The 12,200-nt window shown below is 34.0% G+C and overlaps 1 protein-coding gene across 3 annotated transcripts in view; it reads right to left on the bottom strand.

Moving 5' to 3' along the window:
* Positions 1-12,200, bottom strand: part of ADK (adenosine kinase) — a 475,283-nt gene that overhangs the window by 28,636 nt on the left and 434,447 nt on the right. For 2 of the 3 annotated variants that reach the window (XM_023527927.1, XM_023527929.1), the window contains exon 10: positions 3,370-3,456. In XM_023527927.1, the coding sequence (XP_023383695.1) occupies positions 3,370-3,456 (87 nt within the window). Of the gene's footprint in view, positions 1-3,340; positions 3,457-12,200 lie in introns of all 3 variants that reach the window. The other variant, XM_023527928.1, reaches the window with a different exon arrangement.

Here is a 12,200-nt window from a genome sequence, read left to right as displayed (position 1 = left end):
TTATGTAAATTGGGGTACTCATTTTAAAATTATATGTGGAAAATCTATGATGTAGTCATATATATCTTCTATAGCTAATAAGAACACATGGCACTCTGGTACTCAGATATGTAATTAGCACATGGTAGGTGAAGTGGTGTTTTATCCAATAACTTGGAATTGGGAATGAAATATAGTTATGCAAAGTCACAAAAGACAGAAATACTCTTAAGCCAACAAACTTGAAAGTCATAGGAGGAATATGTTAACTATCTAAAGATAGAATGTGTCAATCAGAAAGGCGATATGTTAATCAGGCAATAAAGAAAAGAAAAAGAAACTACACAGTAAATGTAAAAGTTGCCATTGCCTCTCCATTCATTTTTGAGGTGGAAGGGTGTGCTTCAAAAGCTGGAGTATTTCAAATCATCTAGGCTTTCCTTGCCATAGAGATGGGAGTAGGGGGTTTTAACCAATGGATTTTTGAGTATTTCCAACTAACAAGACAACCTCTATTGTAAGATGGATGTAACAGCCTGGTGCTATTAAACAGCTGATACATATAACTCCCTGTATTCGGATTCCATGCTGACGAAGCGAGTTTATGACCTGGCTTTCTGTATCTCTGTAGTGCAATCAATTCTATTGCTTAGCAAAAAGCTCCTGGTTCAGATTCGCCAGGGACTACAGTTCTTCGATTCTCTTCCCTTTCACTTTCTCTTTCTTTCTGCAGCATTCTTACCCTAGAGTTCTGAGAATCCTGTCAGATAACAAAAGCTCCTGTTCAATAAATGAAGTCATTTATTCAGATAATAGGAAGATTCTCTTTGGCAAAACCAGCTTTTGTTATTAAGGCTGGCCTATAGTTCTCAGTCCTAATGATGAGATTTCCCTAAAAGTTTAGAGAAGCAGTATAGTGCAGTGAATTAGAATACTTACTCTGGAACCAGACTGCCTGGTTTGAACCCTGGCTCTGCTACTTTCTGGCTGTAAGACTTTGAGCTAATTACCTAACTCTTCTATGTCTCAGTTTTCTCATCAGTAAAATGCAGTTAAAAATAATCCACTTCAAGTAGCTTTTATGAATGTTTAATAAGTTAATATATGTAAAGTGCTTAAGATATCAATTGCCTAATAGATGCTATATATATTTTATCTATTGCTATTACTATATAGCTTGACTTACATAGACAGAATGTGCTGAACATACTAAAGTATGCCACTGCTCAAATGACATTAGAGTATTCATCTCATTGCATGACTCAGTCTTTCAAGACCTCATTATTGTGAGAACTGATCAGGGTATGGTTAGAGTGAGTAAAATGGCTACCTAACTTAGGTATTGCCAGTAAAGTCTTGCCTAGTTTCAGCCTGCCTTCCACTTTGTAGTGAAATCCAGTATTTGGATCCAGGGTATTTTGAGAGTGAATAAAGTGAGGAAGCTGCCACGTATTACACAATGGGTTGGCAAACTACAGATTGAGGGCCAAATCTAGCCTGAAGCCTGTTTTTGTACAGCTGCAGAGTTAAGAAAGGGTTTTTACACTTTTAGAGTGTTGTAAAAAACCAAAACCAAAACAAAAAGAATAGCAAGCAAGCAAAACAAGAAAATATAATAAAAGCAAAGCCTAAAATATTTGCTGTCTGGGTCTTTATGAAAAGTCTGTAGATCCTTGTTCCACACTCTTTCCTTTTTATTTACCTTATTGTACCCCAACAATAAATATATAATGAGGCTAGGTAAGTAGAGCGAGATAAAAAGGAGGCTGAAAATTTGGTAACAAAGAACGCAAGTACTTTGAAGAGGTAATTCATTTATCACCCTAACTACAATACAAACGGGTGGCTAGCTGTTCCTACTTCAGTATTCTAAGAATGACTTCTCTCTCCCTCAAAAAGTCTACATGTTTGTACCTAGTACTAGAAGCATTAATAGGTAGCTAGGTGTCTGTCTGTAAGGGAATCGGCTGATGCAGGGCCAGGTAGCCCGAAGCCCCAGGGCCAGAGGTAGTGGCTAATTAGGTCACCGTCATATCTATAATGCTCTCACAATATACACTATTAAATATCAAGGAAATAAAATACTTACTGTTTTAAATATTTAAAAAGGCACATACAGCATACAAGTTTAAAAGTTTCTGTACTAAGATTCCTGGTTAAACAATTTCTAACCAGGAAATCAATACCGTTTCCTTGATGTATTATAGAATTTAGCCCAATCCTGGATATTTTTAGCCTACCTGAATTTACTCTAAAGCAGTATGGAATAGGAAATACAGCTGTAAAATAATCAATGATGAAACTTTCAGAGCAAAGAAATAAAAGATGCAAGCATGACAGCAATGTAGAATGTTATCTGTGGTGTATGCTCTTACCAAAGAACAACACATGGGACATGCTACCAGTGTAATGGTTAACAGCTCATTTAAGACTAAGACTAGGCATGAATAGTTTTAGGAAGGAAATATGAAAACTTTATGTTGGTGAAAAAGACTACTTAAAAATAAATAAGTAACAAATAAATTTAAACTATACTGTTAAAACCATCGCATAATCTTAAATAAGTTTTCCATGATTCAAATGATTTTCCAAGGAAAGGAGGACAATGGTCAGCTCCATTTGCCTTTTTTTCCTTGTCATGATTGATGTTATGAGAAATAAAGAGATCAGGAGGGACTCTTCTAGGTTATCATTCAGGAGTCTAAAACTTTCCAGAAAGTAGTTAAACCTAGCTCAACTACACTGAACTAGAAGGAGTTTAGACATATGTAAAGAATCTCTGAACCAGATTTTAGATCAATCTAAGTCATCAAGCCAGAATCTCCTGTCTTGATCTTGTTTTTGAGTACTCATTCCAAAAATGATTTAGTCCTCATAAATTGTGCCAGTTCTTACTGAGCCTGAACCAGACAAAAAAATTAACTCTACCTAATATAATAAACATTCAACTACTGTGAGAAACAGATGTTTTAACCAAATGATACAATCCAAAGACATCATCTTTAGTTATTAGTATACTGTTTAATATTCACAACTTGTTTTAAAGAACAATGTGTTAGCATTTAAGCCTGAAGGGCTATGGATATACTATATACTGTACTTGATGCAGCTTATTTATGGAATATTCTGAAAGACACAATTAATCTTGAGAAAATGACTGGGGTATAGCATAATAGCAAATTATCTCTAAGCCAAAAATACAGATTTTTCCTGTAGTAAAATACCCTCTTAGAACTCACAATGATAGTAGCATATGGAAAGAACATTAGGAGTTAATTATTTAAAAGAAATTAAAAGTTATTAAATTCATAAATCTTGGCTATGTAGTAGAGACAAGAGTTAAAGGAAATGTTTAACTTACAAGTAAGTATAAAATAAATGAGTCTGTACCTCCAACAAATGCATCTCCAGCTCCATTGGTATCAACAATTTCTTTCTGGTCCTGATCCAAGACAGCAAAAGCAGTGACTTCACTTTCTGCAATTAAAGCCAAAGAAAGGCAGACTGACTTCTCTTCGTAATACTCAGTATACAAACTCACCCAGTAAAGCTGAAGCTACTTCATCACTCACCATTCAAAAAGAGAGAGAAAACATGAACTCCATATTCTGTACAGGAGCACTTGGAAACCAAGGTACAAAGCCATCTGTAGGCAATGCTTTTTTCGCAATTTTCAGCATATGGATCCTGTATGTGTCTTGTTATTGTTATACCTAGGTAGTTCACATTTGGGGTGAACAACTGTAAATGGTAGCAGTACCTTTTTGGACAGTATAAATACTTGAGCAGAAACTACGGGCCAAAGGGAATGTTCGTAAGGACTGGATCATGGATCTCTAATTAAGCTTTGAGCCTGACTACATTCTGGGCTATAAAATCTTCGATATAGCTAAAGAGCTGTAAATTTAAGAAATATAAATAATGATTTCTTTTCGGGGTTTCTCTACAGAAAAATCACAATGACACAATAAAAATATGACTACTATTCATGCCAATGTCAAGGATTACTGATTTTAGTTGGCTTATTACAAATAACCTAATCTGGTTACTTTTTACTAAGGAGTCACTACTTCCTTTAAACTGTCAACTAGCAAAAGAGAAAGCTACCACTGAATGCATGGCCAGAACAAAAGCGGCAGTGCAATGGCCTCTTGTCTTACAGCAGTCTGGACCAGGGCTTTGTTGTTTTGACTACAGAGTAACCTAATACAGTACTTTAAACTTGGCACATGACAGTGGAATGAAGTTATTTGTGATGAAATCTGGCCTAGAGGACATCTGCAAAAGATTGGATGGAGCTTTCTACTGGGAGCTGGAACTTCTGAAATCACAAATTTGCATCCTTTATGGGGACAGGTATGGTCGAAGACTTATAAACTTGAATCTCAACTAAGGTCAAGGGGGAAGGAAAAAGATCTTGAGAACTTAAGGTCTTAATAAAGAACCTAAGTATCTCAAGAAGCATGTTCTGTCTAACTTCTGCTACCTGCTACTAATGAATACTTTCAACAAGGAATAAGATATGATAATGAAAAAAAGATCCTCCTGGAAAGACTGATATTCAAGGAGAGGACTCATTCACTTAGTGATCCATTTTGACCATATGACTGTCGATGCTAAGACTCCATTCCAGAAGCAGTTATTAAAACTCTTTAAGTAACTAATTTTCCACATGTTTGAACACCAGAAACTACATTGCAGCTAACAATATTTTGATTAATTGGAAGTTAAGGAATAGATATCTAGGATTAAGTTTTCTAGGAAGTATGCAGTACCTACTGCTACATAGGCAAAAAAAAAAAAAAAAAAAGATGTTAGCAAACTTTATTGGAATAAAGTCTGATTTAGGAAAAGGTCTGTACCATAAATATTTATAAAGAAATCTGGTTTTATTACTTCCAAGTACAAGTCATACTATAACGGGAATTAACTATAAACTAAGAACAAACAGGCACTAAATAAGTAAAACGAGCTAACTTAATGACACACCATTACCATTTATAATAGGGTTACATTATGTAACATGTCTATAAAACATTTTAGGTAATATAAGAATTAATATAAGAATTACTAGATTTCAGATTTGAAAATAATTATATATAAATGGTAAGTAAGTCACAATTAGATATAATTCCTTGAGTCCTTTGTTTGAAAAAGTTATTAATTTTTGGCTGGATAAATCTTTATTTGTGAATAGAACCTAATTTACAATCGATGAGATTATTTCGAACTTTGTTCTTAAGACTCATGACTCATTGGTCTCATTTACTGAAAATTCTAAATGAATGCAGCTTTATTACACTGTTTTTTTCTGGATATATGTATAGATACTTGAGACGCTTTATCCTTAGGTGTCATGTGAAGTTACATTTCCTGAAACATAACATAGAATTATTTTCTACCTTCTGTACTTACTAACATAAACAAATATATAAGAATATCAAGAATGTAAAAGAGCTGTCATAAATCAGTATAGACACAGTCCAGTCTCTATTATCTTCTGTATTTAGAGAGCTTTATTATGAGAACACTTTTCAAAATAATGACCCTGAACATTTGCAAGATCCTGAAATTTGTTCTAAATTGTTGAAAAAGGATTAAACAATATTCAATAATATTTAAGTTCAATTATATTTTTCGTACATTCTGATTTTTTGGAAATGTGTTGATCTAAGTTGGTTTACAGAGCTATTACAAAAAAAAAAAACAAAAACCACACAACTAACTAAACAGTATTCATGGGCATGACCTATTATTCCACAGCTTTCTAGACAATTTACTATATGAACTTATGAAGTACCTCACTAAATCTTAAGACACACTTATAGGCATGAGCATTATTCAGCCAATGAGGCCTGAGACACTTAAATGACTCTCACTGGGACCTAGTTTTCTTAGGTGTAAAATGGGCCTGGAGTTGTGGGAACAAGTAGCAAAAATAGCATTCTGCCTTAGCTGTAGAAAAACGACACTGTTAGTTCTAATGAAGTACGTCTACTTAAGAGATTAAAGTCAGAGCCATTATTTCTCAATTATTCCCAAATGTTTTGTAAAGTGAGAAGGAAAGAGATTGGGGATGTTCATTATTCCTATTTTCCTGATTTCTATAACAGCACAAAATCATGAGCTTCCCCAAACAGACAGGAAACAAATACTAACAATTCAGTTGATACCAGATTTGTTTGGTATTATTTATTAGACAAGACCCTCAGGGTACCTTCATCCAGAAGAATAGAATTTCGCATACTTAAAAAGCAAAATAGTCAAATTCAAACATTCTCTGGACAGTTTATACAAACAAATAATTTACTTTCACTTTCCTATAACATAAAATTCATTACCTAATCACTTAAGAGGCCAGTCTGGCTAGAATCAAAACATCTTCACTCATCTATAATGCTAAATCAGCTTTAGTAGACATGGTTAGTTTATACAAATGACACATATCTAACTGAAAAATAATAATAAAAAAATTCAGTCACTCAATGCTAAACAACTAGATTAAATGTTTCTGTAGCCTTAACACTGCTAAATTAACTATGTATTTTAGCACTGTGAACACACAACCTTATGATAATTAATATCCTTAGAAAATTTTGTTCAAGGTATTTTAAAATGCCATGTGTTGGCACCTCTAAATTGTAGAGGAGATATAATTGAAGAAGATACACAACAGGATAAGATAGGCAGGTATTCTTCAATCTCAAAGTAAACTGTAGTCACTACCTCTTATGCTGCTATCTCTGACTAAGCATCACCAGGAATGGAAAGCAAAAACTTCATCAGAAAGTGAAAAGCATGATTAGGTAAAAACCAGGAACTCTTAAGATTCTTTAAAGAGGCTTCTGCACTTTGGCCGTTCCTTATACTGAGGTAATTTCTAGAGTACTAATGTTTTTGTTTGCTTGTTTTTTATTAACCTTTTATGTGGTTAAACTAACAGAGAAGTTTGAAGAAAAATAGAGAACTCCCATGTAATGTTTATCTAGATTTACCAGTTTTTAACAATTTGCCACAATTTATCATTCTTCCCATATATATATGCATATTATTACTTATTCTTTCAAGCTATTTGGGTAGCAGTTGCACATATTATGCCCTTGACTCCTTCATAATTCAGTGTGTATGTCCTAAGAACAAGGATATTCTTTTAGGTAACTATAGTATAGTTGATAAATTAAAAAAACCCTCAATATCGTTATTTTATCTAATCTATATTCCATATTTCGATTTTGTTAATTATCCTAATGTCTTTTTTTTTTCAGTTGCTTTTTAAAACTTAAATTTATTGGGGGAACATTGGTGTTGAGTGTACAATTTTATAATACATCTATATATTGCATTGCATGTTCACCACCCAAAGTCAAATCTCCTTCCGTCATCATATATTTGATCCTTTGTACGCTTATCTACCTCCTTCCCTCTTTTCCTCTGGTAACCACTAAACTGTTGTCTGTGTCTATGAGGTTTTTTTTTTGTTTGTCTTGTTCATTTGTTGCTTTCAGTTTTAAATCCCATGTATGAGTGAAATCAGATGATTCTCAACTTTTTCTGTCTGACTTATTTCGCTTTAGCATGATTATTTCAAGATTTATCCATGTTGTTGCAAATGTCAGTATTTCATCTTTTCTTATGGCTGAATGATATTCCATTGTATATATGTACCACAGCTTCTTTAATCAGTCACCAATTGTAGGACACTTCGGTTGTTTCCACATCTTGGCCATTGTGAATAGTGCTGCAATGAATATCGGGGTGCATATATCTTTATGGATAAATGATCTCAAATTTTGGGGGTAGATATCCAGAAGAGGGATTGCTCAGTCATATGGTAATTCTGTTCTTAATTTTTTGAGGAATGTCCATACTGTTTTCTAAAGTGGCTGTACCAATTTCCATTCCCACTAGCAGTGTATAAGGGATCCCTTTTCCTTACTACCTAACACTTGTTATTACTTGTGTTGTTGATAACAGCCATTCTAACAAGTGTGAAGTGGTATCTCATTATGGTTTTGATTTGCTTTTCCCTAATAGCTAGTGAGGTTGAGCATCTTTTCATATGTCTATTGCCTGTTTGTATGTCTTCTTGGGAGAAGTGTCTATTCGGGTTCTCTGCTAATACTCTAACTGGATTTTTGTTATTTTTGTTGTTGTTGAGTTGTATGAGTTCTTTATCTATTTTGGATATTAGTCCCTCATTGAAGGTGTTTGCAAATTTCTTCTCCCATTTTGTGTGTTGCCTCTTTGTTTTGTTGATGGTTTATTTTGTCCTAATGTCTTTTATAGCATTTTTTTTTCACCCCATACAGGATCCAATCCAGAATCATATACTACTTTTAGTTGTGCTTGTTTTTAATTTAACCTTTTGAATAGATAATACATAGTTCAAAAATATATGAAAAGGTATGTTATAAAAAAAATTCCCTCTTACCACTTATCTCCTATTCATTCAGTTTGTAGCCCTACTACTGTCTAATCTCGTTATCACTGTTACTGCTTTCCTGAACATCCTTCCATAAACACATCATTATTTTCCTTTCTTTTTTTTTTTTTAATAAAAAATACTGTGCAAACTGTACTGGACCCTGTTTTGTTTTGTTTTGTTTTTTTACTTGGAGATCTCACCGTGTTGGTAAACAGACAATGTCCTCATTATTTTTTATTGCTACATAATAGTTCATTGTATAGATATACTGTAATTTATGTAGGCGGTCCTGTATTTATAGACTTTTAGGTTGTTTTCAATGATCACAAACAACGTTGCGAAGTACTAATGCTTTTATTTTAAAGACCCTAAATTTAATTACTTTACTTAATAACCAAGTCAATAATAGAATTCCTACTTTATATAGGGAACTGACACAAGAAAACGAAGTTGTTATACAAACAGCATGAAATATGCCAGTGTCAAAGAATAGGGAAATAAAAGAGAATCCAGGAAATATTTTCCTTTTCACTGGGATATACATGCCAGAATATGAGCAAAGACACCCTGCTCAGACTGGCCTAATAAACACGGTAATGAAACAAATGACAAATGCTGCTAATAATAGAGATTTATAGAACAATCCTAATTAACAAGGACTTTTGGGGAATGAAGAGCTCTGGTTAATTCAATTTTTTGGTTAACTAAAGAAAAAGCAGAAAGTCTTTTTAGTTGGAACTCTTTCTAAATGTATTATTATAATATAATAATATACCATGACATCCCTGCTTTAATTAGTTTAGTTTATTGAACTGAATGAAATTTTTCTTTGATAATAGAGAATCCTACAGCACAGTTAATGTCATTATTCTGAACATCATTTCTTATTGTAGTTCCAAAGGCAGAAGTGCTTTCATGAAAGGCAGGATAAATGGAATGGTGGGAAGTACACTGGATTAGGACTCAAAAGACTCATGATTTTGGCTCAGCTACTTTATTCAACAAATACTTATTAAGAGCTTATCGTGTGTCAGGCACTCTATTAGAGACTTGGAATACAGATGTGAATAGGACAAACAAAAACCCTGCTCTCACGGGACCTACAGTCTAGTGAGGAGAGACAATATAGAAGTAACAAAAAAAGTGAAGAAGATAATTTGAGATAATAAATGTCACAAAGAAAATAAACTGAAGTATGACCGGGGAAGAAAGTCAATTTAGATGGGTGGTACTTCCTCATTGAGGAAGTGATGTTTGAATTGAGACTTCAAGAGCAAGAAAGACAGCCATGTGAAGATCCAGGGGTAGAATATTCAAGTGCAGAGGCCCTGGGTTAGCAACAAGGTTGGTGAGCTAAGCCTGTTTAAAGTTAAGAAGGCCAATGTAACTAGAATATAGAGTGTGGGGAGATCAAGCATGTGTGTGGGGTGGGAGGGGTAGGTGATGGGTAGAATTTCATCCAAGTAAAATGAGAAACCATTGGAAGATTTTAAACAAGGGAATGACATGATCCTATCTTTGATTTAAAAAGATTATTCTGGCAGTCTTATAGAGAATGGTACCGAATGGTGGGGGTTGGGAGTAGAGTCGATGCTAATTACCAGAAGACCTTATGTAAGTCACACTGTAACTTAAACTCAGTTTTATTACTTAAAAAATGAGTATAACACCTGCTCTAACTACTTTCTGTGACTATTATATGGATTAAGTATTAACAATGTTATGAAAGTGCCCTGTCAAACATAAAGACCTATATAAATTTATAAGGTGTTCTTAAGAGCTTATTTTCTTCAACTGGGCAACAAGGATTTGTTGAAACTTGACATGAGCTCTTCATATTCTGTTAGATCCTTTGAGGGAGATACAGGAGAAATATTAAGACATGATCCATCTTCTTAAAGAACTTAGAATCTACATGGAAAGAGAAATCTACTACACGTGAGAGAATTTGTTAAATATACACTGTAATACAACTGCAACAGGAGTTCAAAGGAAAGGAACAATTTGAGTTTAATTAATTGGAAATGGTTTCGTGGAGAAGACTGAACCTAAGCTAGGTCTTGAAGCTGTGGATAGTGAAACGGGAAGGAAAAGAAAGGTGTATGTCCCAGGAGGTATACAGAAAGAAGAAAGTTTATATGTCAGGTAAGGGAAGAAATAATGCACGTTGGGCGGGGTCTGGCCATCTCTAAGGAGACAGAAGTTTGAATTTGATACAACAGGCAATGGGATGCAACTGTAGTTTTAGAGTAAAAAAAAAAAAGTAACATTCAAGTGCTTACTGTGCTCCAGGTACTGCACCAAGTGCTTTATATACTTCATCTCATGTATTTTCACTGCCATCCCATAAATTAAGGATTATTGACCTGATTATATAAATGAAGGCATTGAGGCTCATAGAGATTGTCAACTGCCCAAGATCCCATGGCAAAGTAGGACTTTGGAACAAAAAGAATGAGAAAAGTAAAATGTGATTCCAAAGCTGCCATTTCAGCAATGTTGCTACCATTTTCTAAAAAAAAGTGATTATGGAAAAAACCCGATTTTGACCAAGCAGTGTACAGCAGTTAATTGATAAATTCCCTTTCCAAGCCCTGTACTGATAATTAAATTTGACTAAATTAAGTAGATAAATACTCTCTAGAGAACAGAGGCTCTATAACATTGTCGTTAAGAACATGAACCAGACTGCTGTGGGTCATATTTCCAGTTACTAGTAAATTCCCATTTACTCACTCGTAACCGAGTTAAAGTCTCTATGCCTCAATTTTCTCACGTGTAAAATGGGGGTAATAATAGTAATTATCTCTTAGAGATTTTGTGAGCATTAAATCAGTTGATATATTTAAAGCACTTAGAGCAAAAATTGGCACATAGTAAGCATTTAATGAATAAAGGGAGAAGAATATTATTAATCTTAAAATGAAACTTGGGTACAGGAATTCATGTCTCACTTAAAGGCATGGATTTGGGGGGGGGCAGGGTGGATTTTTATTTTATTATTTAAAAAATTTTTATTTTTCAATTAGAGTTGACATTCAACAATATTTTATATTAGTTTCAGGCATACAGTATAGTGATTAGACATTTATATAATTTATAAAGTGATTTCCCTGATTAGTTTAGTACCCACCTGGCACTATACATGGTTATTACAATATTATTGACTATATTCCCTATGCTGTACTTCACATCCCCATGACTATTTTGTAACTACCAGTTTGTACCTCTTAATCCTGAAGGCATGGGTTTGACCTCGGGCACTACTATCATTTTTTGCAATAAAGCCTCTTTGTTTGTTCATGTTTTATTTTCATTTTCTGCAAATGTTTCAAGTAAATGCCAGCTAAAGTCTTCAGTGATGAATGTAGACAGATAAGAGAATAAATGAGTGCTTACTTTGAATAAGAAAAGTGACTAAGAAAACAAAGATAGATGGCATTACTGCTCTAAAACCTTATTTCCCCTTTGTTTGGTATATATTTTTTCTTTAAGAGATATCTGATATCTTTAATAGTTTCACTAAATGAAGCATATCACTTTAATCTTATACAAAGCAGTTAATTTTAATCTGTCTCTTTCTGCTTCTGTCTATGCATTTGCTCCATTATCATATCTATAAGAACCGGTTTCCTCTGTTGGCTTAGCTCATAGATCACTGGCCACCTATGGATTATCTGTCCTTTTTAGGTTCCCATCCCTGATTCAATCAGCTGTGCCAAGGAAGGATCTAGGGCTCATGGCACAACATTGACTACTTAGGTAAAAGGGGCTATTGGAAAGGCAATTTGTCTAA

Source organism: Pteropus vampyrus, unplaced genomic scaffold, assembly GCF_000151845.1.
Source record: "Pteropus vampyrus isolate Shadow unplaced genomic scaffold, Pvam_2.0 Scaffold20, whole genome shotgun sequence".
NCBI lineage: Eukaryota > Metazoa > Chordata > Mammalia > Chiroptera > Pteropodidae > Pteropus > Pteropus vampyrus.
Note: the sequence above shows the minus strand (reverse complement) of the source record. Positions and strands in the feature narration are given on the sequence as shown.